Source organism: Fusarium fujikuroi, chromosome FFUJ_chr03 (assembly GCF_900079805.1).
Source record: "Fusarium fujikuroi IMI 58289 draft genome, chromosome FFUJ_chr03".
In the NCBI taxonomy this organism is placed as follows: Eukaryota; Fungi; Ascomycota; class Sordariomycetes; order Hypocreales; family Nectriaceae; genus Fusarium; species Fusarium fujikuroi.
Genome location: NC_036624.1, coordinates 4,294,585 through 4,322,038, shown reverse-complemented (window position 1 = coordinate 4,322,038; position 27,454 = coordinate 4,294,585). Strand labels below are relative to the sequence as shown.

At 49.8% G+C, this 27,454-nt stretch overlaps 8 protein-coding genes, besides 1 other annotated feature; 4 read left to right on the top strand and 4 right to left on the bottom strand.

Annotated features, from left to right (window-relative positions):
- Positions 1-445: 445 nt before the first annotated feature.
- On the bottom strand, positions 446-5,485 carry FFUJ_03422 (related to SSM4-involved in mRNA turnover; the record flags this gene model as incomplete). The annotated part of the gene is made up of 1 exon (XM_023575268.1): positions 446-5,485. The coding sequence occupies one exon, from the start codon at positions 5,483-5,485 to the stop codon at positions 446-448; it is 5,040 nt and encodes a 1,679-aa protein (XP_023428477.1).
- Positions 5,486-7,546: 2,061 nt separating this feature from the next.
- FFUJ_03421 (uncharacterized protein) lies at positions 7,547-11,355 on the top strand (the record flags this gene model as incomplete). XM_023575267.1 has 3 exons in its annotated part: positions 7,547-7,662; positions 7,792-8,496; positions 8,547-11,355. 3 exons carry the CDS (start codon positions 7,547-7,549, stop codon positions 11,353-11,355), a joined length of 3,630 nt encoding a protein of 1,209 aa, XP_023428476.1.
- A 545-nt stretch (positions 11,356-11,900) lies between these two features.
- On the bottom strand, positions 11,901-12,653 carry FFUJ_03420 (uncharacterized protein; the record flags this gene model as incomplete). Its single annotated transcript, XM_023575266.1, has 1 exon — positions 11,901-12,653. The coding sequence occupies one exon, from the start codon at positions 12,651-12,653 to the stop codon at positions 11,901-11,903; it is 753 nt and encodes a 250-aa protein (XP_023428475.1).
- A 1,660-nt stretch (positions 12,654-14,313) lies between these two features.
- On the bottom strand, positions 14,314-16,666 carry FFUJ_03419 (sulfur controller-2 protein; the record flags this gene model as incomplete). XM_023575265.1 has 2 exons in its annotated part: positions 14,314-16,005; positions 16,100-16,666. 2 exons carry the CDS (start codon positions 16,664-16,666, stop codon positions 14,314-14,316), a joined length of 2,259 nt encoding a protein of 752 aa, XP_023428474.1.
- Positions 16,667-19,673: 3,007 nt separating this feature from the next.
- Positions 19,674-19,773, top strand: a tRNA (tRNA-Leu).
- Positions 19,774-20,653: 880 nt separating this feature from the next.
- Positions 20,654-21,012, top strand: FFUJ_03418 (uncharacterized protein; the record flags this gene model as incomplete). XM_023575264.1 has 2 exons in its annotated part: positions 20,654-20,816; positions 20,870-21,012. The coding sequence occupies 2 exons, from the start codon at positions 20,654-20,656 to the stop codon at positions 21,010-21,012; spliced, it is 306 nt and encodes a 101-aa protein (XP_023428473.1).
- A 959-nt stretch (positions 21,013-21,971) lies between these two features.
- FFUJ_03417 (probable PUS1-tRNA-pseudouridine synthase 1) lies at positions 21,972-23,884 on the top strand (the record flags this gene model as incomplete). XM_023575263.1 has 4 exons in its annotated part: positions 21,972-22,126; positions 22,189-23,652; positions 23,703-23,770; positions 23,796-23,884. 4 exons carry the CDS (start codon positions 21,972-21,974, stop codon positions 23,882-23,884), a joined length of 1,776 nt encoding a protein of 591 aa, XP_023428472.1.
- Positions 23,885-24,421: 537 nt separating this feature from the next.
- Positions 24,422-25,365, top strand: FFUJ_03416 (probable 40S ribosomal protein CRPS-7; the record flags this gene model as incomplete). XM_023575261.1 has 3 exons in its annotated part: positions 24,422-24,583; positions 24,864-24,946; positions 24,999-25,365. 3 exons carry the CDS (start codon positions 24,422-24,424, stop codon positions 25,363-25,365), a joined length of 612 nt encoding a protein of 203 aa, XP_023428471.1.
- Positions 25,366-25,612: 247 nt separating this feature from the next.
- Positions 25,613-27,319, bottom strand: FFUJ_03415 (probable dynactin arp1 p62 subunit RO-2; the record flags this gene model as incomplete). XM_023575260.1 has 2 exons in its annotated part: positions 25,613-26,984; positions 27,036-27,319. The coding sequence occupies 2 exons, from the start codon at positions 27,317-27,319 to the stop codon at positions 25,613-25,615; spliced, it is 1,656 nt and encodes a 551-aa protein (XP_023428470.1).
- Positions 27,320-27,454: the final 135 nt, after the last annotated feature.

Sequence of the window (27,454 nt, the reverse complement as noted above, 5' to 3'; positions counted from 1 at the left end):
AAGCGTCACCTGAGCATTTATTCGTTGTTGTGTTTACACTTTAAATACCCACTCTAGGGGGGGGGGGGGAGCCAAGGTGTGTTGGGGATCTTTATCCCAAGTGACAAAAAAGACTGGCCTAAACCTAGAGACTTCTTTGATGAGTTTATTTTGATATCTTCCAAGTTCACTTGCCCCACAGGGCCACTCTCTTGCATGGAGGGTAGCATGTTCGTGGCTTCATTCCACAGAACCAATCCAGACATGACATAATTCACTGCAGGCTTATGCACTCTAATTGAAATCCATTGAATAGAATAGAAGTGAAGTGCTTATTAGTGAATCTTGGTTCATATTGGCAATTGCCTTTAATAAAGCGCTAAAATATCAAGGCCGATGTCTAACATTGGCTCTATCCACATAGTCAGTCATACCGCCTGTTCTGCGCTGTTCACCCTCCCTCACATCACAGTCTTGCCCCTCCAGCTCTCCATGCACCTCTGACCCTTCCCGCTCCTGCAGCGGCAGCCCCAAAGTTATGCAGCCTTTCCCCAATAAGGTAGGCTTCGTCCCGTATGCGGGCCGTCCAACCATTAAACACCTTGACCAGGCCAATCGTGTTCTTGACCAGCAAGGCGGCCAGCGCAATAGCTGGGTATGAGTGTCGATATGTTATCGCAATTCGCGCAGCTTCAGCCAGTTCGCTCTCTCCTGCTTCAATGCCTGGGATGATGTTGTACTTGATTAAAGCGCTTGTGAGTGCTGGAGGCCCAAATATGGCAGCTCCAGTAATCGCAAGACCAGGAAGCACGAAAGCTCGGGTCAGAACGCCGATATCAGGGTTCGCCCACCCGCCTCGCAATACCGTTCGGACAGCGACAGCAAGGCGAGTATCTGGGAACATTGATGTAATCATCCGAGCTCCGAGTTTCAAGTATAGTAGGCCCAGTGTCCAGGCTTGGATCACACGCACCGTGTGCCGGCTAGCCTCTGGCCCACCCTCTCTTGCGGCCTGAATTGACGCCGCCGTCGGAGGATACATGTAGGTGTGGAGGGGAATTGCGAGATACAGTTCCATGAGTCCCGAGATGAGGAGCGGGAAGACAACAAGTAAGAAAGAATAAGCATAAAGCATCTTGGCACCCCGCAACAAAACTGCAGCGGCACGTTGCTCAAGATTTCCAGCAGCCAGGGATGCTCTAGCAGCGGAAACCCTATCCTTGATCTTCGCCCAAACACTGCGAGCGTGGAAGACTAGGTAAGCTGCGGAACCGAGAAGATAAACACCTATGCTGAATGCATAGATGTCGTTTGTTCGGATATGCTGAGGAATCAGCATTTTAAACATGCGTCGGCCAAACACGAGTGGAATAATGGTGAAACCAACTCCTGTGACCGCCGCAAAAATCCAGATAAATAGAATGAACAGGAAGACCCTCGCTCGGAAGTGAGGTGGTATATAGACCATCTGATACTGGTTGCTGGCGTAGAGATCAGTATCTTCCTGCCCATCGATTCTTCGCCCATGTTCATCAACATCAAGGAAGACCCTCTTGCCCTTGGGTATCTTGATGCGATCGGATGCAGGTGCACGAACAAAACGTCCACTCTCAACAAGTTGATTCGCGGTCTTGAGATGATTTTTGTGTCGAGTGAGCGAGCGAATTTCACTGTTGTTAAGAGGAGCCCTTGGCTTAGCATCACCCCCATCAAAGAAATCAGTCCAGGTCTTTGGTACGACCTTATACCGGATATCAAGCTCTAGAAACAGAGTCTTGTACCATGGAAGTTGTTGGCCTCTGACGGGATTACCCAAACTCAAGCTCCCCTCCTCGTCAATTTTTCGTTCGCCGAAGAGAAAGTAAGTGAGTCGCAAGCCTCGGGCGCAAGTCCTGAACCACCATGTATACATAGCATGGAGCCCATCCCCGGGTTTGAAGAAGCTGACGGCAAGTGGCATAAGGAAGTTGTAGAAGAGTAGGTCCACAGGAAACTCGAGTACTGGCTCATTGGACGAGTAGTGAACAGGAAGAACTCCTGGGACTGTATAAGACAGGCCCCATACCACGCCGCCCAGACAGACTATGACCAGGGCGCCGTACACAAAAGCTGAGAAGAGGATCTTTCTCAACTGCGTGGCCAGGGATCTTTCCAGGACATCACGAACAGGGTGAAACTCGGGGTCATCTGGGTCGCGAATGAAGTCTGTAAATCTGTTAGCTTCAGCAATGCAAGGAATAAAGGAAAACTTACAGAGAACGCCTTGGCGCATAATCTTCCTACACATCGACACAAAGAGGGCAAAATGGAACATATAGCCAGTGCCAACAAACCAGTGAACGAAGACGGAAGTCAGGGGATAGTGATAAGTAAAGAGGAGGCGAGACTTGAAAGTCGTGTTCTCAAACAGGGGAAGGAGAGCGCCGTCCAGCAAGAGTCCACAATAAAGCGGGAAGACAAGCATCTCAATGCTAATGATCATGATAACCTTCATAATGCCACTAGCTTGGTGCAGGGTATCGATGATGCCAGCCTCCCAAGCTTGAAGCATATGACCACGAGAAAATGGGCTTCCGCGCTTTAAGTAAAGTGCACCGAAGAAGAATAGTGTTGAATAGCCTGCTGCGATGGCCCAGAAGCGATCCAGCCCCGACCAGTGGGCCAGCTCCGGATTGACGTTAAGAGGTCCATCAGGCTCTCCAAGGTTGACCACCCAAGAATTCGGCTTCAATACTGCAGAGGAGAGAGCGGTGATCTTAAGCCATGCTACAGCTGCTGCCGACGTAATTGATTCCACCGACACGCTGCTGGTGAAGATTCTGCCACTGAAGATAAAGCCCACAACCTTACTGGTGATCGTGAAGAGAGCACCGATATTGCCTTTGACTGCGAGGAGTGCACTATGGCTGATAGCAGAGAAGTTTTGCATCTCTGCTGCAGACATGGGCAAATCCATGAAAGTATAGTCCAGTACTCGCGAACCGGCATTGGTCCAGAGGGACCATGAAGCCTTTCTTGCTATGATGACGTGAGAGCCCACCAGGCCCCCAATAAGGCCCGTGAATATGTCGATCATGTTGATAGCAACCCACAAACCAAATCCGGCAACCATAACGGCAGCATCTTGCAAGAGTTTGGAGAATTCAAAGATCAGGCGAACAAGACGCATGGGGTTAGCAACCACCCAGAGACTGACACGTCCGAAATTGTAAGGAACAAAGATGCAAGCAAAGATTGTCACAGAAACGAGGACCGCACAGAAAATAGCGTTTTGGAAGAGTCCAGCAACAGGTCCACGCATACCGATCAGCTCCATGACACCCTCAAAGTCTTCGAGATCTTCCATGGCTTCTTGATCAAGGCCTGCGCCTGGACCATCGCCCAGATCCTCGGGTTCCTCGGGCTCTTGCGCTGCAGCCTCATCAGGAGGAGGCACGTCTTGGTGGACTTCATCAAGCTCAGTTTCCCAACCATCGGTATCGTCTTGCTGAGCGGCGATGGGGTCAGCGGCATTCGCATCTGGCACAGCTCGTTGTTGCTCATCCAAGTCACCCCACATGAAATCAGTCACTCTACCGACTAAACCAGCGGGATGGCCATTTTCTTGAGCTGCAGCAAGTGGAGGCTGTTCTGATGCGTGTGGCTCCGGAGTTCCGAATGTTCCAGTGCGTTCAACCTGACGAGCTGGCTCATCCTCGTTTTCTCTCAAATCAGGCAAAGCACTAGCCGCAGCGTCATGCCTCAGCTGTTCATGGTTTTCGGATCCAAAAAGTGCTGCCTGAGAAGCATCTGATAGCCCACTTGATGCCCCTGCCTCCTGAGTATCAACAGGCAGGTTTACAAATGACCAACTATTGTTAGCTAGAGGGTTCACTGAGTCATGAAGTTGAGGCCCATCTGAAACAGCGCGAGGCCGAGAAGGACTTGTTGTAAAGCTTGTCTCAGATGTTTGGTGAGGTAGAGGTGGTAGGATCTCCTTTTCCTTGCCCTTGCTTGAAGATTCGCCGGGCACATCCATTGGTGTTGGATAGTCGTCAGAACCGGGTGTATAAGCCTTCCGAGATGAACTGGCAACAGTAGAGCCGAAACTGCCTGCTCGCTCTCGACTAGTGTCAGGATCGGTGACAATACCAAGGAGAGGCTCGTCATCTTCATCATGTAGAGCCCGGCGCGTGACATCAACCCAATATGAGAGCTTGTTTTCAAGCCCCTCCTGGTGGATAAGCTCCAGGATCTTTCGAGCATCACCGTCTGCCTGTCGGTAAATACGAAGGTATTCGTAGACGCTGGCACGCTCCTCAGCAACAACTGCGTCTGGAGGGGTTTGAGATTCAACTGGACCTGCCTCAGCAGGGCTGGTTTCAATGAGACCTGGAGGGACCACGAGCTCAGAGTTCGTTCGCCTGCGTAAACGTCCATCAGCCTGAACCTGAGCGGCAAAGGCGACATCATTTGCGGTGGCGAAAGGGTCTCCGGTATCCAAAGTCTCGTCGTCTGATTCGTCTGGGCCCTGCAGTTCATCTACTTCCTCCGGCCGGACAAGCATGGGCTCCTGCTGCGGCACAGGATTCTCAGGGGCTGGAAAGGCAGGGCGCACGTTCATCTCTGGCTGCTGCTGAACAACATAATCTCGAACCAGAATAACGAGAATGAAGCAAACGATGACCAAGACAGTGATGATTTGGCCTTCAAGGATCGAAATAACGGCGCGGTTGAGAGTTGGGTTTCGAGTCAAGTTGTTTAAGAACGCTACCTCTCCAAGCAGGGTTGGCGGTATGGACATGGACGGGGATGAAGTTGCGTTAGTAGATTCAAGGCGATCGGACTTGACTGCAACGCCCCAAATAGACATCATACGTGCGAAGAAGTCAGAAATATTCTGTTCAGACAGACCATCGAGCAGAGTATTGGCAACCGAAGCTGGAGTAGTAGTGGCCACAAACAAGGGGCTTCCAGGGCATGTCTCGAAATCCAAGGCCGAAGGAGACATTCCCCGTAATGAGCTTGCTGTCGACGACGCTGTGTCATTGGAGCGAGTCATCATGGAAGTGCTGCCAAAACCCTCATCACTGACCCAGAACATGACTGACCAAATGCCTCTCATAAAGTAAGGCAACCAGCAGAGCCAAACGCTAATGGCCAGGGCTCCACGAAGCCATACCAAGACATTTTGGAAGAAGTATCTGGCCATGTGTCCGATGAAAATATGGACGGGAAGAGACTGAGGCATGTCCGGGGCGTATAGCTTCGTGAACCGGAATGATGTCTTGCAAAGTTCGCAGTACTTCTTTTGAGAATGCGATAGCCACTCCATCAAGCAATCCTGATGAACATATTTAATACTACCACTGCACTTGCAAGGGTAGAACAGCGGTTCCTCTGGAGTTCCTTCGCCTCGACATATTCGACAGATGCTGGGGTTATCTTGGGGCTGTAGTAGATCATCGGATCGGGTCGAGGTTCGGTGTAGGCTCTTAGCCTTGGCAATCGAGGTTGGATCTTCCATGATGACAATTTGAGTTTGACGAAGGCGATTCGAAACAAATCGATCGCGCCCACGAGGGGCTTATTTTATCAGGTTGCTCACAGAGGCATGCGCCGAAGTGTCGAATCGTATCGAGGGGTCTGAATGGAGTCGCAGTCGGAAACGGAGAGACGATGAGCAGACCGATGAGCGTTGCAGTGAAGGTTTGGGCTTCGATGAGACATTAAACGGTCCGCAGATTCAACAGGCGAATGTGTATATAGTGTTTGCGCCAGCCGGTGCAAAACCTAACTGTAATGTTGCTGTTAAACTAAGAGTTGAATCTTGAAGATTAAGGTTGACTTTGTTGAGAGACGTGGTTCTTAATAATTGCCCGCCCGTGTTGGAGGAAACGCTAACCGCCACCCCCCACAGTTGACCTGCCCGAACTGCGAACCCAACCGGAGATGCCTTGCAATGTGCTGAGGTACACTGGATCGGAATCGGGGTAGTAATTTTCCGGCAGTGACAGGATCATGGAGCTCACGTGTTAGCGCTAGATCACTGGTTGATGTCATGGCAAAACAGCCAGCACGAACCTCGGGATGTAGGAAAAGTCAAGACCTTGATTGTAATGAATTAAAATACGCTGGTAATGTTTGGTACAGGTTTTCGAAGCTCTCTGACGGGCTATTTTTGACACCCTGATCTAGGGTCTGAAGTTTTCTGTCCCCCTACGTACCTAGTAAATGCTGATATTCATGGCGACAAAAAGATGATGTGTTTGTCTGATGAGTGTATCACAAGAAAGTCCATATTTTGGCGAAGCGTCATAGACTCTGAGCCTCGGTGCCTGTCTATTGAGATGGGGAGCTGCGCTGGAAGTCTTTTAACTCATCATGATATACCAAGACTGAGACGTCTCCCTATTATCATAGATGCCCTAAGTTTTAGAACGTTGTCTTTTTCTGTCCAAGACTAGACGCTATCACATGGAAATGTTCGTCGGCTACTACAGCGCGGCTCGGGACAGTCAGTTGATGAATTAGCTGCCATGTTATGCTGTCAAAAACTTCAGAGGAAACCCTCACACAAGTTAGTGGTATTTAGTGCATGCTCTTACTTTGTCTTGGTAAAGTCTAGTATGTGATAAACCATTCTTGACACCATTTCAGATTCCCTGACGTATTATGTTTGACATTTCAGCTCGTTGTTTATATCTAAGTTCCCGATCATCCAATCATTGTGTGTGGTCCTGTCAGTGGCATCAAAAGGCGTTCGGGTAAAGCAAGCTTATGTGGTTCTGGATGACGTCGCGACCATGCAACTGTTTCGAAAACTGCAGGACAGGTAGCAATCCATGTTGGATGGTTGCTTATCTTTGTACTGACAGTGACAGAAACGGTATAATCAACTAATGGCGTCTGGGAGCATGACACCACTGTACAGATATGATGTGCGTGCTAGTAAACGTTAGGGACCTACCAACCTTAGCTTCCATTCGCTGGGTTGGATAGGATTCCAGACCATGGATGGGATGGGATGGACATGGCCAAGACCAAGGCAGCTGTAACGACGTCAACCGTGACTTTCAGTTATCTCCTCTTCTATTCCCTAACGTTAATCTTATTTTCCTCCTTCTCCTCCTAAAATAATACATACATCCATACAAAAGCCAAGAGCTTAACTCCTTTTTTATTTGCAGCTTCGGTTGCTTTCTTTCGCTGTCTCGCTCTTGTCTCGAGTCGTGTCACAGAAGAGCTCCTAGACCTCTCGCTTGCTTCACGGCACCAGTATTTTACAGCACGCAACCCCTGCAGTTTGTCCTGAACTGTAACGCACTATAGGTAAGCCAGCTTCATTCACTCAACCTTAAAGCTCCCAAAACTTTTGCAACCCTGACCTGACCTGACCTTGTCAAGACCAACACGCTTCAAAGAACACATTTGTTCCTCGGTGCCTCCTCTCGCGTAGCTGAAAGCTGGAGTCTTTGCTACCGTTCGCTTGCCAATATTGGCTCTCGTCTATCAACTCCCATCATTGATTGCTTTGACCGCAGCGCGTGTCTAGCACGTCATCATGGCCGAGTCCGCCGGCTCGATCATGAACGGCAACGGCCACATCAACGGCAAGGCGAATGGAAAGCCTGTCGCAGGTCGCAGAGGTTCAATTAAGAAGAGAAGAAGTATTTTTGCATGGACTTTTAGTGTCGTTGCTAGGTATGTTTTCTCTGCGCGTCGTCATGGCATCTTGTTCTCGCTTGATGTCTTTTTACCAATCTTTTCCATCGTTATCGCATTGAGATGCCACCGTTTTCACACACAATAAGCTGACTATTCTTCTGCTAGACTCGCGACATGGTTCGCCATCTATACAGTCCTCTTCCGATGCCCACCCTCGCTCGAACAGTGTGACGAGAACTCCCCATCGATTTGTAAACCCTACTTCCAGGTTAAGAACACCGTGCAACCTCACGTTCAACCATACTACAATCACTATGCAGCGCCCTACGTTGAGATCGCCCGTCCATACTACGATACTGTCGATAGCAAGGTCTGGCAGCCCACTCGCGCATACGCTGTTCAATATGGAGCTCCATGGGTCGAGAAGGCGCAGGCGCACACCCAAGCTTTGTGGGAGAAGAATGGACAGCCTCAGCTTGTCAAGTACCAGGCTCTTGCGCGTGCGCACTATGAACAATCCGTTGGCCCCTACGTGAACCAAGCTGGCGAGAAGCTAGGCCCATACTACGACATTGCCCGCACCAATGGCCTGCAGATGTACTACGAATACCTCCAGCCAGGCTACGAATTTGTTCACCCATACGCTATTCGAGGTTATGATGTAGCTTCCGACTTTACTACAAAGACAGCTCTCCCCACAGCGTACTGGACATGGAACAAGACTTATGCGTTCCTTGACAGCAATGTTTGGCCTCACGTCCGCGCCGTCTACGTCCAGAACGTTGAGCCCCAGCTTATTCGCATCGGTGAGCGATTGGGACGTTACAAGACCAAGACTACCAAGCCCATTCAGGAAAGCTACTCCTCAAGGTAAGATCTCTGAGCCACATATCATTTACACGTTGCCTAACACCACATAGCTACACCACAACAACTGCCTCATCTTTCCAGAAGCCCGCTCCTCAGAGCACCACTTCTGTTCAAATATCATCATCTCAGGCTCCTATTGCTACCGAGAGCCCTCTACCTGAAGTTGAATCTGCTTCTCCTGAGTACATCAACCCTGTCCAAGCCCCTCCTCCCACCGAAAATGAGAGCGAGAAGCGACGAAAGGCTCGCGAAATGGTGGCCCAGGACCTCGAAACTTGGCAGACAAAGTTTGCTACTCAAGCCGATGAGGGTGCCATTGACTTGGAAGAGCGCGTTGACGAGATTGCCAAGCGCATGATTGAGGAGAATGTCAACACTAACGGTCAGAAGCTCTTTGACGACCTTGAGACCACAATTGATCGAGAACTCACCGGTCTTAGAAACAAGATCGTAGAACTTGCTGGATCTAACGCGGATGGTGCTGATGTGAACCAACAGATCGTCACCGCTGTGCGATCTTCTGGAATGGCCATCAAGCAGAAGGCCCAAGCCATTCGACAATGGCGCCAAGGCTATGACCAGGAACTCCAGGAGACTGTTATCACTGTCGCCGATGTTCATTTCCAGGTTCTTGACGAGACTAGGAATCTCGCCCTACAACAGATCGGAATGAGGTGGGCTTGGACAGATGGCATCACTTACAAGGACTGGGCCAAGTACCACGAGCTGAAGCGTACACTCAATGAGTGGACTGAGCAACTGAAGCAATTGATCGTTACCCACCCAGCCCTGCTCGAGGCCCAGGACGCCGCTGCACGAGTTGAGGATGAGGGAATGGAAATCGCTTCTGTGGCTGCTAAGGAGCTGGCTCGCCTTAAGGACGTTGCCCGCTACAAGGTTGCTGCCGGAGATACGTCAGACAATTTTGACGTTGATGCTATGAAGCTTGCAGCCGAGCAGGCTGCAGCAGCTAAAGAAGCTGAGGCCCAGACCCCGGCTGAGGACGACAGCGCCGCCTCCAGCCTTTCAGACGTCGTTGAAGAGGCTACATCTCAAGCACAGGACGCCGAACAGAACTTGGAAGACTTTGTCGCTTCTATTGCCGAGCCTGTTAAGGAGGAGGCATCCGAAGTTGCCGAATCTGCCAGCGAGAGCGTTTCCAGCGCTTCGTCTGTTTTCGACGAGCCTAACATAATCGAGAAGGCTACCTCAGCCGTTTCAAGCAGCGCCGAATCCATCGCCAGCGACGCCTCTAGCCTCATTTTTGAAGGTGAGGAGAGTGCCAGCAGCATCACTAAGGAAGCCTCAGAGACTGTTGAGTCTCTATCCTCCACTGCCTCCGAATCCGTCGCCCCCGTTATTGAAGAAGCGTCCAGCGAGCTCTCGGAAGTTGCCGAGTCAGCCACCAATGTCGCAAAGTCAGAAGACAGCAGTATGTCGACCCCCCTTGCCTCGGAAGCATCTGAAGTGCTTATCGGTAACACCTTTTCCGTAGTCAGCAATGGTAGTGAAGAGCCCCTTGAGGCTGGTGACAAGGAGCCACTCGTCGAGATTGAAGAGGACCCCCTGACCCACCGCGATGAGACCCCTCTGTCTGAACAGCATGAGCATGTCAAGCCCGCTTTCCTCGGTGCTGCAGCCCAAGAGGTCCCCCACCGACAGATCGTCCTTGACGACTATGTCGATACGGATGCGATTGCTAGCGCCACCGATGCTGCGCAGTCTGTGTACTCGAACGCCGTTTCTCGTGCCTCCGAGCAATACTCAAGCGCTCTTTCAGTCGTCTCTGCTCAGATCTATGGTACTCCCAAGCCAGTTCATGAGCAGCTGCTGTCTTCTGTCTCTTCATCTTATGACAAGGCAGTCTCAGCCGCTGGTGATCAGTTTGACAAGGCTAAGCAGGCCGCTACCACCGCCGCTCAACAACTTCCTGCCACCACTACCGTCCCCACCTGGCTCGACTGGGAGCGTATTGAATCCATTGCTTCCCAGAGACTCAACGAAGGTCGACTTTGGGCCGAAATCCAGTACCAGAGTGCTCTCATTGCCGCTGGACTCGCCACACCTACACCTTCTTCAGCCCCCGAAAAGTACTATGAGCAGGCCAAGATGAACTACTATGCTGGCCTCGGTGCTGCCCAGGACCGATACTCTAGATTCCTGGCTGGCGCATCTTCTGCTCTCTCGTCCCTCACCGCTACCCCTACTCCCACTGACCTAACGGGATCTGCCTCCTCTGTCGCTTCTGTGGCTAAGGAGTCTGCTGCTTCCGCTGCCCAGGCGGCAGGTGAAGCTGCAGGATCTGTTTACTCTGCTGCTGGCGACACCGTCAAGTCTGCCGCTAAGGCTGTCGACGACTCCATCTCTTCAGTTGTCGATGCTGCCAACGAGCAGATCTCAGCCGCTGGCCTTGCCATTGGTGATTCTTGGAACAACATTGTTGAGCAGATCAGTGGCCAAGTTTACGGCGAACCGACCCAGATCGCCTGGTACGAGCATGTCTGGGGTGACGCCAGCTCATATGCATCCAAGGCCACCGACGCTGCTGCTGACAAGGCATCTATCGCCTCCGAAGCAGCTGCAGCATCTGCTGTTACCGCCTCAGCCGAGGCACTTAGGCAGTACGAATCCGTGAGCGAGCTTGTCTCCGAGCTCATCAGCGGCAAGGAGCCCTCTTTCACCGAGAGCGTCCTGGCCCGATTCCAGAGAGCCTACGCCACCGCTGCTGCCAACGCTGAAAGCCTCAGAAGCCAGGCCAACGAAGCTGCGGCCTCTGCCGCTGGCAAGGTTGGCAGTGCAGCCAGCGAGGCTACCGAGGCTGTCAAGGAGACCTTCCAGCGTGCGAAAGACGAGTTGTAAAGCCGAATGGAAAACCCGACTAGGAGGAAACATTCTTTTGGAACGATACCCTAGATGATATGACGATCGTTTAATGACATGAATGGTTGTGAAGGTGATTAAAAAAATGCAAGAATGAAATGATAGGAGAAGGTGGAAAAGGTGCAGGACACGAAAGACGAGGAACAGTAAATTTGCGGGTGCGTTTGATGGGATTTGGATCTCATTTGTGATTGACGATGACCGATTGTTATGTACTTTTATGATTGCTAGCCCTAATTGATACTTTCAATATTATCTTGGTGTCTTTATGAGTTAGTTGATGTTATGTATGTTCCTCTATGCTTGTCACCAGCGAAGCCATCACAAAGGGGACAACTAGTCAAAGTCGAAGAGGTTTTATCGGTCAATGAGTAGCAGCTAGAAGCAATATTCTATCCCATGCCAAGTATACATCTTTGGACTCCCTATCCATCAAGCTCTGTGGTATAGCCTAGTATCCCATAGTTCACCCCTATATGCCCATTCCAAGCATCTTTGTATACCTCAATCTGAAGAGTTCCAAATCAGGGCTTAAACCAAGGCCAGTTCTCTACATCCATGTCTTCTTCTTCATGCTTGGTCTCCGGAAAATAATGCTCGTAGCTAAGAGGGGCAGATGTGTCTACAGAAGAAACTCTAACCCAGTCGATGTTGTCCTCCGCTGAATACATGGCGAGCTCTTCGCCTGTCTCTTCGATCACCTTGGTGAAGTAGGCGTTTTCCTCCTCGGTCCAGACACGAGATTGATTATAGGCGGTGAGTTCAGGGTCCTCGACCTCGTCGTCCTCGAGGAGGCTGATCTCATCGTGGTAATAGTTGTCGGCTGGGTCGAGATACAGAGGTTCCATGTCGAGAAGGACAGACTTGTCTGCGAGGATGAAGGGCGAGTCAAATTCAAATCTGATTTCCACAGGAGCGAAGAAGTCAAACTCCTCTCCTTCAACGGAGTCGATGTCGTCAATCGTGAGGTTGTTGTCTTTGCTTAGGTCGCTGAGGGTGACGGAGGAAGGGGTGTCTTCCTTATCCTGAGTCTCTGCATTCATGACCTGAAAGGTAGCGTCGGAGTAGGCTGGCGGATGAGGCATGCGGCAAGGCTCAGCGAGGTTATCGTTAGGCCAGGGCTTCTTCTCGATGAAGTTCTCGGGCAGGTCACGAGGGAACCAGCAATCTCTGCCGAACGACACTGCAGGAATACATCTCTCGAGGACCCAGACTTTGGGGTCGGGATCAACGGGATGACCGCACTCGGGGTAGACGTATCGAACTGCTCTACACATGGTTTCTTGGAGCTCATTAGCCTCAGTGGGAGGGTATAGAAGGAGAAGGAAGCAGAGGATGGGGGAGAAGAAGAAGACTTACCACTTCGATCAAATAGTAACAATAACGACAAGGAAGAGGAAGTCCAAGAATACTTCCAATATTCGAAATTTATAGTCTTTCAGATTCCGAGATTCATCGCAGTTTGTGAGATGTTCTATTGCTGATCCAAAGGAGGGAAGCCGTTTGCAAAGGGCAACAAGGCTTCACTTTGTTGACACCGGCGGGAAGAGTCAAAGAGATACAATAGCGGAGGTGGGTATGCAGACGGGTGGACACATGAATGAACATTCTTCTTCGAGATGGGCACTAGCATATATGCAAACGATCTGTATTAGCTAGAGTTATACAGCATCTTTGGTATGAACTTGAGCTATCTTGCCAATGCTTTCTATGGTATAGTGCTCTACATTGAATAGGGTTTGTGATATATGATTCTATTGTCGTCTGTGTGTCACTCCTATTTTACTATATCTGACCAGATAGACTACACCTCTACTTTACGAACATGCAGATTGGCACTGTATTCCCTTAATGACATATGATGCGTAATAATAGAAGCTAAGCTCATCATTGCATTGCTATCGGGCATCAAACAGCTTAAAGGATACTCTTAGAGCTCCTCAGTGGCAACGACTCCTTTTCATCTACAGTTAAGTGTGGCACATTATAAATAGATACATTCAGATCCGTGAATCAGTCAAGAGTGCTGTTCAAATTCATCCTAGGCCATTCTCTATTCACAGAGGCTTGCATCTAACTCGCGAGGTCTTCATATCCATCAGTCATAGATAGATCTTGCAACAGCATAACCCCCGGTATTATCAGCTCTTACGTCATTGCTTTAATTGCATAAAACAAACCCGTAAGTCCATGTGGCAATAGAGCCTCCTAGGGTCATCTTTATATGAATCTGCTCATCTGGTAGATACACCCTCATATTGTATCTTTCATTACATCAGACTACGGTTTGGTGAAATTATAGAAATTGCCTGAGACTTCACTCAATTATATTAATTGCGAAAATGTAGTCAAATATTGGAGATTCTCAGTACGTGAGTCAGAAACCAGGGGGCGATGGTGATGAGGCTGCATGGGTCGTTGGACGTTAGCAAACTACTTCGGTGCTAAGAGACACATTTCACTCAATTACTTTACAAGAAGACACCTTTTAATCAATAATTTTCCACTTCCTTCTAGTCTGGAGGTTAAGCTCGTCACTAGCCTATATAACTCATCCCCTGCCAAACTCATTGTTGATGCCATCATCATACTCTTGTGAAAGAATTCGCCATGGAAGCGCCGTGTTATACCAATCCCAAACCTAGAACTCCCAGGGACTTTTGACCGTTGACTCAGTACAGATAACCCAAGGACTATCCATTCCCCAAAACCCTATAAATGCACCCGAATTCCCGTAAAAGCGACAGCCCGTCGCGCTGTAAATACTCCCGCTACCCTTTGATATGTTGAAGGCCTGACTTGGCCAGAAAAAGAAGATAGAAAACAAGTTGTGCCACATGTGGCTTTTCGCGTAAAACGCTGTTTGTTATCTTGGAATGTCAAGTATGTTCCACAAAGGAAGATCATCTACAGACGAAGTCTCGTTGTAGACGGTGCTTATGAAGGAGTGCCGCGCTCTTCGACACGTTCTCCTTCAAAGCTGTACAACCGCACCTCGCCATCTTCACTGCCACTTGCCATGCGGCTGTCACTCAAACCAACACAGGTGACCGGGCCGGCATGGCCAGTAAAGCTCCGTTCACATTTTCCAGAGCGAGGTTCCCAGATCTTGGTCATGGAGTCATTAGCCCCTGTGACCACACGAAGAGTGTCACCAACAAGGCCCCAGATGCCCTCAACATGACCAAACATGCTGCGGATGCACTTGCCAGTGGTAGTGTCCCACAAGCGGACCGTGTTGTCCAATCCACCAGTGAGCATGTAGCGCGGGGGTAGCGGACGGTCGGGGTCGGATGTGAAACCCGAGCCATAAGCCGCCCGAGCATCGACAGGCTGCTCGGCAGTCGCTGCAGGGGGGCTGTTACTTCGGCCACTGGATACGGATGCAGTATCTGTGGTATCCAGTTGAGGCACCTCATCAGGCTCAAAGTCAGCAGGCATCAGGAGAACTTGCTGGACCTGACCAACATGGCCAAGGAATGTCTTGATACACTGCTTTGAGTCGATGTCCCAAAGTTTGACCGAAAGATCATCCGATGCCGAAAAGACGACACGCGAGGGCGAGTCAATTCGCACGTGGTTGACCCAGTCAGTATGGCCTCGAAGACAGAATGTCTGCTTGGTATCAAAGCTGAACACCTTGACGGTTTTATCGATGGAGCCAGATGCCAGAGTACACCCGTCATAGTGGACTGACAACACACCCTCGGTATGACATTGGAGTGTGTTCAAACACTCTCCTGTTTGCCAGTTCCAAATCTTGATGGTCTTGTCAAAGCTGCCGCTAATCAACTTGGAATCGTCAAACTGAAGAGTGCGAACTGCCGAAGTGTGTCCTCGGAGCGTGCGCATAACTTCTCCAGTCTCGATGTTCCAAATCTTGATGGTCGTATCATAGGAGCCAGTTGCAAGGATGTTGTCGTCAAACTGGAGACAAGTAACGCCATTCTCGTGGCCTTTGAAGGTCTTTATGGAGCAACGACCAGTCTTCCAGTTGTACCCCACCTTGAAACGGTCGCGATAAACGTCTTTCCATGGTCGAAACTTGCGTTCTTGCTCAAGCTGCTGTCTTGACTTTTCTCCGTTGCTCACACGAGAGCGTTTAGCAACTCGATCATCATGGTGGTGTTCGTCGTCTGCTTGTCGTTTTCGGGAATCGCTCGATTGTTTCTCAGCCTCGTCGTCAATCTCTACCACGTCGGCGGCATTCGGTTGTCGGTGAACTTGTTGATGGCGGCTCCACGCCATCAATTTTTTCTTCTCGAGAAGAGGCAGACCCCAACCACACTTGGTGCATTTGCGATCAATGTGCTGTTCGCACATGCGGTGCCATACCACGTCGTCGTCGGCGAGGTTTCTCCATCTACGGCTGACTTGAGCGGCCTTGCAGAGAGAGACTGTGTCGAGATAGGATAGGATCTTATAAGAGAGTTCGGTAGGAAGAGCGGCAAGGAAGTCGATCTTTAGTTGTTCTTGTACCTCGCGTGATACAGTAGAGAGTTGGGGGAAGCAGCATTGTGTAATGATGCCCTGTAGCATCAACTCACGATGTTTTGATGGGGCAGCAGAAAAGAGAGACCAGACGTGGGTAATGGCTTCTTGGTCTGCGGATGAAAGGCTGTTTAGTTCCTTCATGAATGTTAGCATAACCGATCAGGGTATTTGGCCAAGAGCCACGACAAGCAGAAGTGATTGAAGTGGTTGAGGTTGGAACTGGACTTACAGTTTGGATGAACCCCATTTTTGTCTCGTCGGCGGCGCGTCGACATTTTGAATCGGGTCGGTGACGATAGCAAAACTTGCTGTTGGGATCTTTCTTTCGAATCGCAGTGGTATTGTTGGGACTGGGAGATAGAGGCATGGCAGTCTTTGCCTTGCCAAAGGGTGCATAGAGGCCAGGAATATGTTCCTTGAGGAACGGGCTGACGGTCTTGCCGACCAATTCGGAAGGCATCTTGACGAGACGTGGATTGATTTCTTGATCGGACCGGTGTCTATCGCAATTGTTTTTAGAGGGTTGTTGGGAAGAGTTGTCGTCGAGGTATTCGGAGTCGATGTCGGATACTTTCAAAGAGTGGCCGTTTGTAGGAGGAAGGGGTGAGGATGAGTCAAGTTCTGTGGACGGCGCAGAAGCATGGCGATGTGTAGGATTTGTTATTGTAGCCGAAGTAGGTTGCGAAGCAGAAGGTGAAGTAGGTATAGAGGAATGAAGAAGAGTTGAAGCACCGGGGGCTGCGACAGAGGTATCGGAGGAGGGCCGATGGCCGTTGACGAGCGAGGGGCTTTCCATGGCGCAGGCGCAGAGTCAGAGGCACAGGAGTATGTAAGTAAGTACAGTACAGTACCAAGGTGTAAAACACAAGCAAGGGCCTGGGGGTGGGAAATTGGAGTCGCGCGATGAGAAGGTGAGATATCGTAACTCGCTGGGTCGGGCTGGGCTGGGTCTTGGTCCGGGGAAGAAGAGTGGCAGACAGCTTCTGGGAAGGGATCTGAGGCAAAGTGACTGGTGGATGGCGTGCTATGTACCAACAGCACCCCGGTCAAGAGGCGGTAGGACAAGACTAAGTAGACTACCTATGCCGATTGTTCTTGGCTCCAAAGGACGCTAATTGGGTTGTGGAAGGAGGTGAGACAGGACGTGATTTGTTCTTTTGTCTCCGAAGGTTGTCGAGAGAATTCGAGTTGGCTGATTGTGATTGTAAAAGGCAACGAGTGTCTTGTGGTGTGCAAAGAGTAAAGTATTGGATGGGACCCAATCGAGTGTGACGTTTGGCCTACCTTGAGAGAAGGATGGTTCGGGTCGTCGGGGAGGGCCCCTCCTCGTGCCAGAAATTCCCGTTTTTTACCAACACCCAACCCAATTGTCTGGCCAAATGGCGGGGGAATGACAGGGAAAGAGGGTCTTTCACTACGACCACAACTTTGACCGTCAACCAATTGAAGTTTTAGATAGCGACTAACAAATTCATTTCAGTGTTATTCCCTATCCCTATCACTCCGACACTCTCTATCGTGCTGTTATCTTTCAGCTTCCTCTTCTCATCCTTTTGTGCGACCACATCCTTCTTTCCATTCCAGATAACTGCCATGTACCTGCCCCCCTGTCAGCGTTGTCCGCACTGATTTGAGCCCTGGAAGCGTCTGGCCTTGTTGATTCTGTTCAATCATCTCACTGGAAACTCTTTCAAATTTGGGACCGAAATGGCGTTATCAGCGGCCGATCTAACAAAAGTGGGGCTGAGACACGGCACTCGGTCAGTGTAAGTCGAGATGGCGGCTCTGCTGAGAGATACAAAGTTGATGACATTCGCCACTGAAGCATCGCAATGAGGATTGATATGGAATTTGAAGATTACAGCATCAATCTCATGTCAGGAACAAGGAACGACCTCTCACAGCATCATCAAGGTATCTGACGCTATCTCAACTTGGCTTCTACTAAGTCATGCACCAGACCGGGGCGTGGACGGGGCATGACTGAATTAGATTTGGACCCTTTGAGACCCTCTAATGGCGCAGAGAAAACTCCTTCTGCAATAAGGATGGCACTGGCTAGACTCGACTGGTCACTGGTGGTCTCTTGCTTGAATACGATAATCCACTCCACGTTACTTACATTGTATTTTCGGTGTTGTCGGCAGATGAAAAGAAAATGGATCCTCGAGTGCCGCCGTATCCTCTTCTCTGTTACATAACAAGACCCCATCGTCAGAATTCTCTTCCCAAGTCTCCTCTTTTTTACGTCTTCTTTTCTCTTGGGCTGACAGACTGGGCTTCCTTTTTACTTCGCAGCCCCTCTTTGGCTTGAAGCCTGCAGCTGATCATTCTTTAACTTTCCGTTCTTTAATAGGCCGTTGTCCATCTTGCATATGCGCCACAGACAGCCACGATATACGATAAACTCAAACTTCAGTCATCAATTCAGATACTATGCGCCTCGACGAGTTCCACCATAGTCAATATTGTGCATTGTTCTGGAATATATCGCCTGAGATGATGTGATTTTCCTATGTCGATTGACCTCTTCTCGGTCCCATGTCACTCACTGCCGGTATCTTTGTCATCATGAATCTTTCGGCATCCCGAGATCCGAGTCGACTCATTTTCACCCTGGCGGCTTATCAACCACTCAGCCCTGATAAACCATCACTTAATCAACAATCACGCAAGAAAAAGGAGAGTTCTTTTGATCCGAGACCTCCGTATCTTTCGACTTGTTAACTTTGTTTTCTTGCTGGCACTGACTCATAGTTAATGTTTGATCATATAGCCAAATCGAGACCTTGTTGCTCACTTTGGTCCCGGAGCACATCATCAGAGGCATGACCATGGCGCTGAACCATAATCCGATGGTTGGCAAATGGAATCTGGCGATGCCATGTTTCTTGCTACTAGGGGAACCCTTTTGAACTCACGTCGCCCCCTCTACATGACCAAGCTTCTGTTTTGGTCTTGGTTTATCATCTCTCTCATTCTTCTTAATTCTTACAATACAGGACTCTGCGACGGTCAATCATTGACGTGTCATGATTGAGGATCGCCATATCCTGGCTCACTACTGACCAGGCTTGGAACTTTTTCTTCCACTCGAATGCATGTACTTCGCACAGATCACAGGGTGTGCCCATGTTCAGGGCCATCTACAGAAGCCGTACGGAGTAAAGGCCCTACATACCAGTTTCCATAGATACCCTCAGCCACAGGCTCCCTACCTACCTGCCTTGTCCTTCTAGGCGCGCGCTGCGATCTTGTTTCAGAGAGCATCGCGACATTCTACGGCGGTGTGGCGAATTCGGAAACAAAGCAAAACATCCTGCCTCGTTGGTGTTTCTGATTCGGCCCAACGGGCACAAATATGCAGCTAGAAGGTTTTGCAAGGGAGATGATATCTGATTCTCGCCATAGAAGCAGATGGATGAGAAATCAAGATCAGGATCCTTTGCATAGTAGACTGAGCTGGGCGCAATCTTGAGGTCGGATTTGTCCCGACTCTTGCGCAATGTAGATGCTTCAGCGGTGAATATGTGAATTGTGCATGAATTGATGGTGATGATGCGCATCACCACCATTAGCGGAGGACCCGGCATAGGAGCTTCAGATTGGAATATGACACAGCCAGACAATCCATGTCCTACTGCAGCCTTTCATCAAGTATCGACGATGACCGATATGACATGCATTTTGACGCGATCACGTCCTTTAAGATATCTAGCTCAGTGAAGCTCAGATATGCATGCACAATTAAGTGTTAGAGTGAATAATTTGTTATTTGTCCTCGAAATCATATCAATAACCTCGGTGAGATGGCCGAGTTGGTTATGGCGCCAGGTTAAGGTTAACCTTAACACCAATTTCCTGGTGGAGCAATCCTCCTGGGTTCGAGTCCCAGTCTCATCAAAGAGTTTCTTTTTGCATTTTCTATCAATTGGTTACCATTCATTGTGATCTATAATTTTTGGAGAGTGTTTATGACGCTCTTGACTTCTCCCTGAAGCTTAGACGTTAGTTCAGCCTTAGCTCACTGTTCCTGAATCTCAAGCTTAAGGTACTGTAGACCTTCCCTGACATCGTCACAACCAAAATGACTTCATCTATGATCTAATCACATCCCAAATTCACGGATAGCAACATCAGATTCCGTCTTTAATTTGCTTCTTTCGCCAATCTCCCTCTCAAACTCCACTAAGGATCATCTATCCCTTGAAGTACTGACCTCGATTCAAAGGCTAGCAATACCTCAGCATCATCGATCGTTGATGCAACTCTCCCGTTGTCTCATTAACGACATCCAAGATCGAACTCCACTGCCGTTCAGATAAACCACTTAACGCGTCAAGATCATGTAAATCGCGAATCGGTCGCGGTTAGTTGCTTGCCACTTGCATCACAATCGCCCAGCCACGCGACAACTGATTTAGAGATTAACCTCTCAGATCGAGGTTTTAATTAAGAGATCAGGGGCACTAAGATCGGCCTCGGAAGTGCTTGCAGCAAGGCTAGTAGCGAGCCGTGCTGTTGGTCCTGAGGAGATGATTCATTGAAGTGGTTATCCGTCAATGTCGTCATGGATAGGTGCTGTTGTTTGCGGGCCATGACGGAATAGTCGTTTTTGATGAGAATGGATGTTTCAGTTGAAGAGCAGAAACGAAAGGTATAAGAAGAGTAGTCTTCTCGAGTGAGAAGAAAAGAGTATCCTTAGCATCACAGTATTCACTCTCATCTGCAACTCACCACTTACACCACAACCACTTTTCACACTCTACCAACAACTTCCATCATGTCTTCCGACGGTCTTCAAGACGCTCCCTCCGCTGAGTTCCAGGACGACTCTTACGTTTCTCGCCCTGGTGAGAAGGAACAGCCCATCCCAGTTCAGTCCGACTCCGATCGAGTTGAGGATCCCATCGACGGAGAGCAGGCCGACACTGATGCTCAGCTTGGTATGTCTAATTCTTTTGCTCTATTAAAAAACCCTCCCTAACACAATCATAAGAGCGTGATGACAAAGATGCTATCGACGAAAGCAACATTCTCGAGGAGCGTACCCGAGGTGCTGCCCAGCCCAGTGGCACCTATCAGGAGCCTGGTGATGAGGAGGGCCTCCCTTCTGACACTGGTCGAAGCTCCAACTATTAAACGGGTTATGAAAGCGTGAAAGCGTTAATTTTGATGGCGAATCGTTCTGTACAATAGAAGCTTTGGAATGAAATGAACTTTGACCAGCTGCGATGGTCAAATCAGTGAACGTACTTAACTCCTTAACACCTCTAGAACCGGTAAGCCATCTACACAGGTGAATAGTGTTGAATCTACATACATAGATCGCCAACCACTTCGTTCGCCTGTTCTTTCTCCCGTTTCCAAGTAATGATCAGTTATGATAGCCAGGGTGTATCGCAGTGAAGACTTCTGCGCAGCAACCTAGTAATGATAACATGGTAGAAATAGTAAAATAGCCCCAATAAAGAGTATCAATTTTCTGTGTGTAAATATCATTGTTGACTAGACTTATGTGTCTGCAGGGCTAAATATCAGGCTGCTATGTACGCTAAATCTATCATATTGATTCTATATGCACACCACGATCCTGTGCTTCGCCTTAACTTAGGTAAACATGACCTGGCCTCCTCTAAAGGACGGTTAATAAAAATTTTGACCATACAAATTTACTGATCTTGAGATAGTGGCTAGGTCGGGATAAACTTATTACTGATTAGTATTGCCATAGGAGAAACATTAGTCTGTAAAAAGATTTTTTGTCTATAAGCATAGTACGAGTGTCTAATTTCACAAAAAGAAGCAAAATACTGAGTAAAAATTAAAAGTACTATCATCAAAGCAAGCTATGAGCAACAAAAGAAACTTGAAAGCAAAGATGGAAACATTGATACTTCGACAGCACTTACACGACAATGTCGAGATTCAGGGTAGCCCCCACACATGAAGCTCCCCCCGCCGGGACCGCAACGGGAAGCCCCACTCGCCCGCATCGAAAATCTCGTCGTCAACCAAACCAAAAAAAGTGTCTGCGCGATAGCTACAACTTTTCTCTCCTGTCAGCTCGACCTTTCGTATTTGTCGCAACCGATGCAAACATGGCGGCAGATAACGAAGCTCCTGCCGCGAGCAGCGCCAATCAGTCTCTCCCCTCGGGCGACAACAACAATGGCTCTGAGAATCGTCGCAACCCGCGCCATGACCACAGAAAGCCAGGCAAAGGACGATCGGAGAAGGGACGCGGAGAATGGGGGTAAGTCCTGACCTCAATTGATGAAATGAGTACAGTTGCCAACGGCGCTAACCAGATACTAGTCGTGAGAAGGGCGACAAGCGCAAGAAGAATGATGAATTCAAGGAGTTCAAACGTCGCAAACTGAACAAGAAGGGCGATTCGGCTGATGGCGAGTCAAGCAACAACCCCTTCTCCAAGGATGAGATTGCTGCCGAGGAGCGACGACCCAAGCGAAAGGTTGCTGTCATGATCGGATATGCGGGCACTGGCTACAAGGGAATGCAGGTCAATGGCAACGAGAAGACCATTGAGGCTGATCTATTCAAGGCTTTTGTCGCCGCAAGCGCTATTTCCAAGGCCAATGCCGATGACCCCAAGAAGTCGAGTCTTGTTCGATGCGCTCGAACCGATAAGGGTGTGCATGCGGCTGGCAACGTCATCAGTTTGAAGCTTATCATTGAGGATGAGGATATTGTGGACAAGATCAACGCCGAGCTACCAGAGCAGATTCGAATTTGGGGTATCCAGCGAACGAACAACGCCTTCAGCTGTTACCAGACCTGCGACTCAAGATGGTACGAGTATCTGATGCCCAGCTACTGTCTTCTACCTCCCCACCCCGAGTCTTTCTTGGGCCAAAAACTCGTTGAGTTGGCCAAGGAGCACGGTGTCGAGGATGAGCTGGCTGCTCGGATGGAGGACGTCAAGGATTTCTGGTCCGATGTGGAAGAGAAGGAGATTAAGCCCATCTTGGCCCGGTTAGATCCCGAGACCAAGGCCGCCGTGTTGGAGCGAGTCCACGTTATGGATGATGAAGAGGTCGCTGCACGCAAGGAGGCTGCGAAAGAGACCGAAGAGAGCGCACCAGCAGAGGAGAAGCCCGCTACTGAGACACCCGCTGGTGAGGCTGCTGAAAAAGCTACAGAGCCTGAGACTCAACAGTCTGGCCTTGTTCTGGAGAGCCACAAGCCCAAGAACCGTGAGCTCGGCCCTGTTGATTTCGCTCTTCGAGACATCAAGGCAGCTTATGTTGCCGCTAAGCGACGATACCGTGTCAGCACCGAGCGCCTGAACCGTCTTCAGGAGGCCCTTAACAAGTACAACGGCACAAAGAACTTCCACAACTACACTGTTCAAAAGTCATTTTTTGATCCCTCCGCGAAGCGACACATCAAGTCCTTCGTTGTCAACCCTAAGCCCATCATCATCAACGACACAGAATGGCTGTCTCTCAAGGTCCACGGACAGAGCTTCATGATGCACCAGATCCGAAAGATGGTTGGTCTAGCCAGTTTGATCGTCCGCTGTGGCACTCCCATGGAACGTATCAACGAGAGCTACCAGAACCAAAAGATGGCCATCCCCAAAGCCCCCGGTCTCGGACTTTTACTTGAGCGACCCGTCTTCCACAACTACAACCGAAAGGCCACGGAGTCACTCGGAAAGGAAGCGATCGACTTTGACAAGTACGAAGAGAAGATCCAAGCCTTCAAGGACAAGCAGATCTACACTCGTATTTTCACTGTGGAGGAGAAGGATAACTCGTAAGTACTGACGTATGCACAAGTCGGACAAGGCTAACAAGACACGGCAGGTTTCACATGTTCTTCAACCAGATTGACCAGTTCAAGACAAATCACTTCCTGTGGCTCACAGCTGGCGGTATGAATGCTGCCGAGATCGCAAGGGACACGACAGGGTGAAAAGGTGCAGCAGGATGTTGATAAGCAGCTCGGTGATGAGGATGAGGAGGACCCCGAGGGCGGTGAGGGTTAGATTGTGTAACAGTAGTCAGTGGATAGAGGATCAGGTTTTTTGATACGAATGTTGCAAACGATGCATTGTTTCATCATCGGACGTCTCGGGGCTGTTTTCCACCATTGAAGTGGTTGTGAGTGTGGTTGAGCTGCAGGAGTTACACGGTTTCGTGTCTTAGATTCAAGCAGAGTTGATTTGAAATCATGCGTATTCATAAGTGAATGCTTCTGAAGTGCTGTGCAACCTTGGACTTGATTACTTTCTTTTCATTGCATCAAGCCACGAAACACGGGACGCTGTGTAAGTGAAGTCGATTTCCCTTCTGGGCCATTGGTGACCAGACCCACTGGCCCCAAGGTGAGTCTCGGTGGAGTTAACTCCAGCCTCAGGCATCAACTTCTCACCGACGCACGGACCGCCCACAACTGAGCGAGGGTTGAAAACCCCAATTTAGCGACTTTTTCGAAATTGGCTACTATCAAAAATTCCCAGCGGCCCGCGCAACACCATCAACTTCGTCGTCGTCAATCCCACGTAGTCGAACCAGCCGTCAAAATGAGCGCCCAGGCCCTTAACAAGATCGCTCCCAACAGCCCCTCGAGGCAAAACCCCTCCGAGCTTGAGACCAGCATCGCTCAGGCTCTCTTCGACCTCGAGTCCAACACCTCCGACCTCAAGGTTGCCCTGCGACCTCTGCAGATCGTCTCTGCCCGTGAGGTGAGAATACCATGAAACATTAGAATTCCGAACTTGTGTCTCGTTTCGAGAAATCCTGTTCCCACATAAGAAAACTGCACTGTTCTCGCAATGGCCTCTCCGCCTCCCGACCGCGCACTTTTCCCGTCGATATTCGAGAGATAATTGACTTGATGCGCTTACACATGTCGTCGGGGCGGAGGAGTGCCAGCCGGAGTATCATTGACTTTTGTGGAACAGGACGGGAAGCGGTCCAAGGTTTCGTCCTGGAGCTCGCATGCTGACTTGGGATCTTGACTAGATCGAGGTTGGCCACGGCAAGAAGGCTATTGTCATCTTTGTCCCCGTCCCTTCCCTGCAGGGCTTCCACCGCGTCCAGCAGCGGTAAGATATCCCCATTCTTCTCACCTCAAGTCTCAGTTCTAATGCTCCTCAGTCTCACCCGTGAGCTTGAGAAGAAGTTCTCTGACCGCCATGTTCTGATCCTCGCTTCTCGCCGCATCTTGCCCCGCCCCAAGCGATCCGCCCGCTCCCGCAACACCCAGAAGCAGAAGCGCCCCCGTTCGCGAACTCTCACTGCTGTCCACGACGCCATCCTCGAGGATCTCACCTACCCCGTTGAGATTGTCGGCAAGCGCGTCCGCACCAAGGAGGACGGCTCCAAGACCCTCAAGGTCATCCTTGACGAGAAGGAGCGTGGTGGTGTTGACTACCGCCTCGACACCTACTCTGAGGTCTACCGCCGTTTGACAGGCCGCAACGTCAACTTCGAGTTCCCTCAGAGCGGTCCCGCCGACTACTAAGTCTGCGTTGCCTTTCGAGATGAAATAGAAGAAATGACTATTTTTACCTGATTCGGGCTGGGAGTGTTTTTTCACAAATGGTTGGTCAAAAAAGGGGCTTGGCGTCTTAAAGAAAGTAGCTTGATAAATGGTACAAGCAAGCTGCGTATGATTTGACAAGACAACTCAAACACTTCTTCCCGTCCATGACTTGGTCCAATTACTGGGTATCTAGATCTATGTCTCATGTGCATGCCTTTTTTTATGTTCAATCGTGACTGATGCGGCCAACTCCAAGCACACACCAATAAGCCAGCTCCCTCCTCTCCTGAGCATCCTTTTCCTTTGCAGATGCTGCACCGACATCTTGCTGAGAGTCAGGCTCCCACTCCATTCTCACAAACATGGGTATCTCAAGAATGTCCTCATCCTCCTTCAACGGGCTCTTGTCCTTTTGACCATCAAGTCGTAGTGAAGCGGGAACCACTTCCAAGATGATACTGACCCAGTTGCGCCCTCGCTCCCAAATCTTACCGGCTTCAGGCTGACCACTGCTCTCTTCACCTTTTCGCTTTTTGTCTCTGTCGTCGTCCTTCAGAGCATCATCCCACATGTCCGTGTTGGCATCAATATCGAATTGAGGACAAAGAATAGTCACTTTGCTGGAGAATCTGCCAGGCGTACTGTTCGGCGTAGCAAGTGTGACCTTGATTCCATCGAACAAAGGGTTCTTGAAGGTTATGATGTAGTGATGCGGGGTGAGGGGCTTGAGTGGTCGCTCTTCTAGAATTTGAGGACGCTGCGTGGTAGGGACTGTTCCGACTGTGGGGTTGAGAGGCTTGATGGTGATCGTAGGAATATACGCCTTTGCGACAAGTCTGATTTTGAAACGTGTCGACGTGACCTTATTTTCTGGCTTGGAGATAATATGCCGACACACAGAGCAACGCTTAGAGCGCTTTGTTCTGAGGAGATGTGGTATAGGTCGTAGACCATCCTGGAATCTCTGAGCCTCTGCTTGTTCAAGGTTCTGCTGTATAGTAGCCGTTGCATCCCACCCTTCTTGGTGCAATTTCTTAATCTGAGCAGATTCATCCAGATCAGCCAACTTGAGACCCTCCTCTGCCGAGAGAGCTTCACGCATCACATCTGAAGGACCATTACGCTTGCGGGCATGGCCGTGACCGGTGTACATAGCCATGATACGAGACAACGACGCTGCAGGCGATCCATAACCAGTAGTGTCATTCAGTGGAGATATACCGCTTGAGGCAGCATTTGTGTCTGCGAGCTGCGACTGGTAGAATGACTTCAAATTGGCATACTGAAGGTCTGTATCGACATCACTGTCAGCAAGAGGTGGCTCATCTGGATTCTCCTTGCGACGCTCTTTGAGTTCTTTCGCTGTGAGCTTGAGATCTCCTCCGTTATTGATCTTGGAGAGCTGCGAGTGAATGCCGTTAGGCTTGTCAAACTTGATGCCTATCTCGGTGGAGGTCCAGTTGCAGTACTGGCAATAAAGGGCATACTGAGGCCCTGGGATGTCGGCGCCAGGGTGTGACTGGTCTTTCTCCACAGGTGTTTCCATAACCTGGACAGGACCAATACACACGGGACACTGGTAACAGCTTCGGGTACATCTAGGAGGCGCATGTCAGGCTTGGTCTGGACCATGTCTTTGTGTTATTTACCTATTCCCGTCGCTGCGCAAGTTACTACTGGGAACCTCAAACAGACAATTTGGGCAATAATATGTAACAACTTCCTCGTTCACACATCTTGGACATCGTATTTGCTGGCAGTCTTCGCAGTAGAGAAGGTACTCGAGAGGGTAGAGGCTGTAGTTCGAGCGAGGATCGCGGGGGTCAAAGGTTCGTTCGTCGGAGGATTGTGACTGACGCGCTTGGGGGAGATCGGGGGGAGAGTCGTCGGAACACGGACATTGGATGTACGTGTAAGGTATCACGAGCGCCATGGCAGTGGAAGGTCGTGGAGGTTGGCAGACTCGGGTTGAAGTTGGGAAGGGAGCTGTCTTGAACTGCCCAGGGTCTTTGTTCTCGGTGTGAGGTGAGTAGAGCTATGGTCACTTCGGTGAGGGGCCAATCAGGGG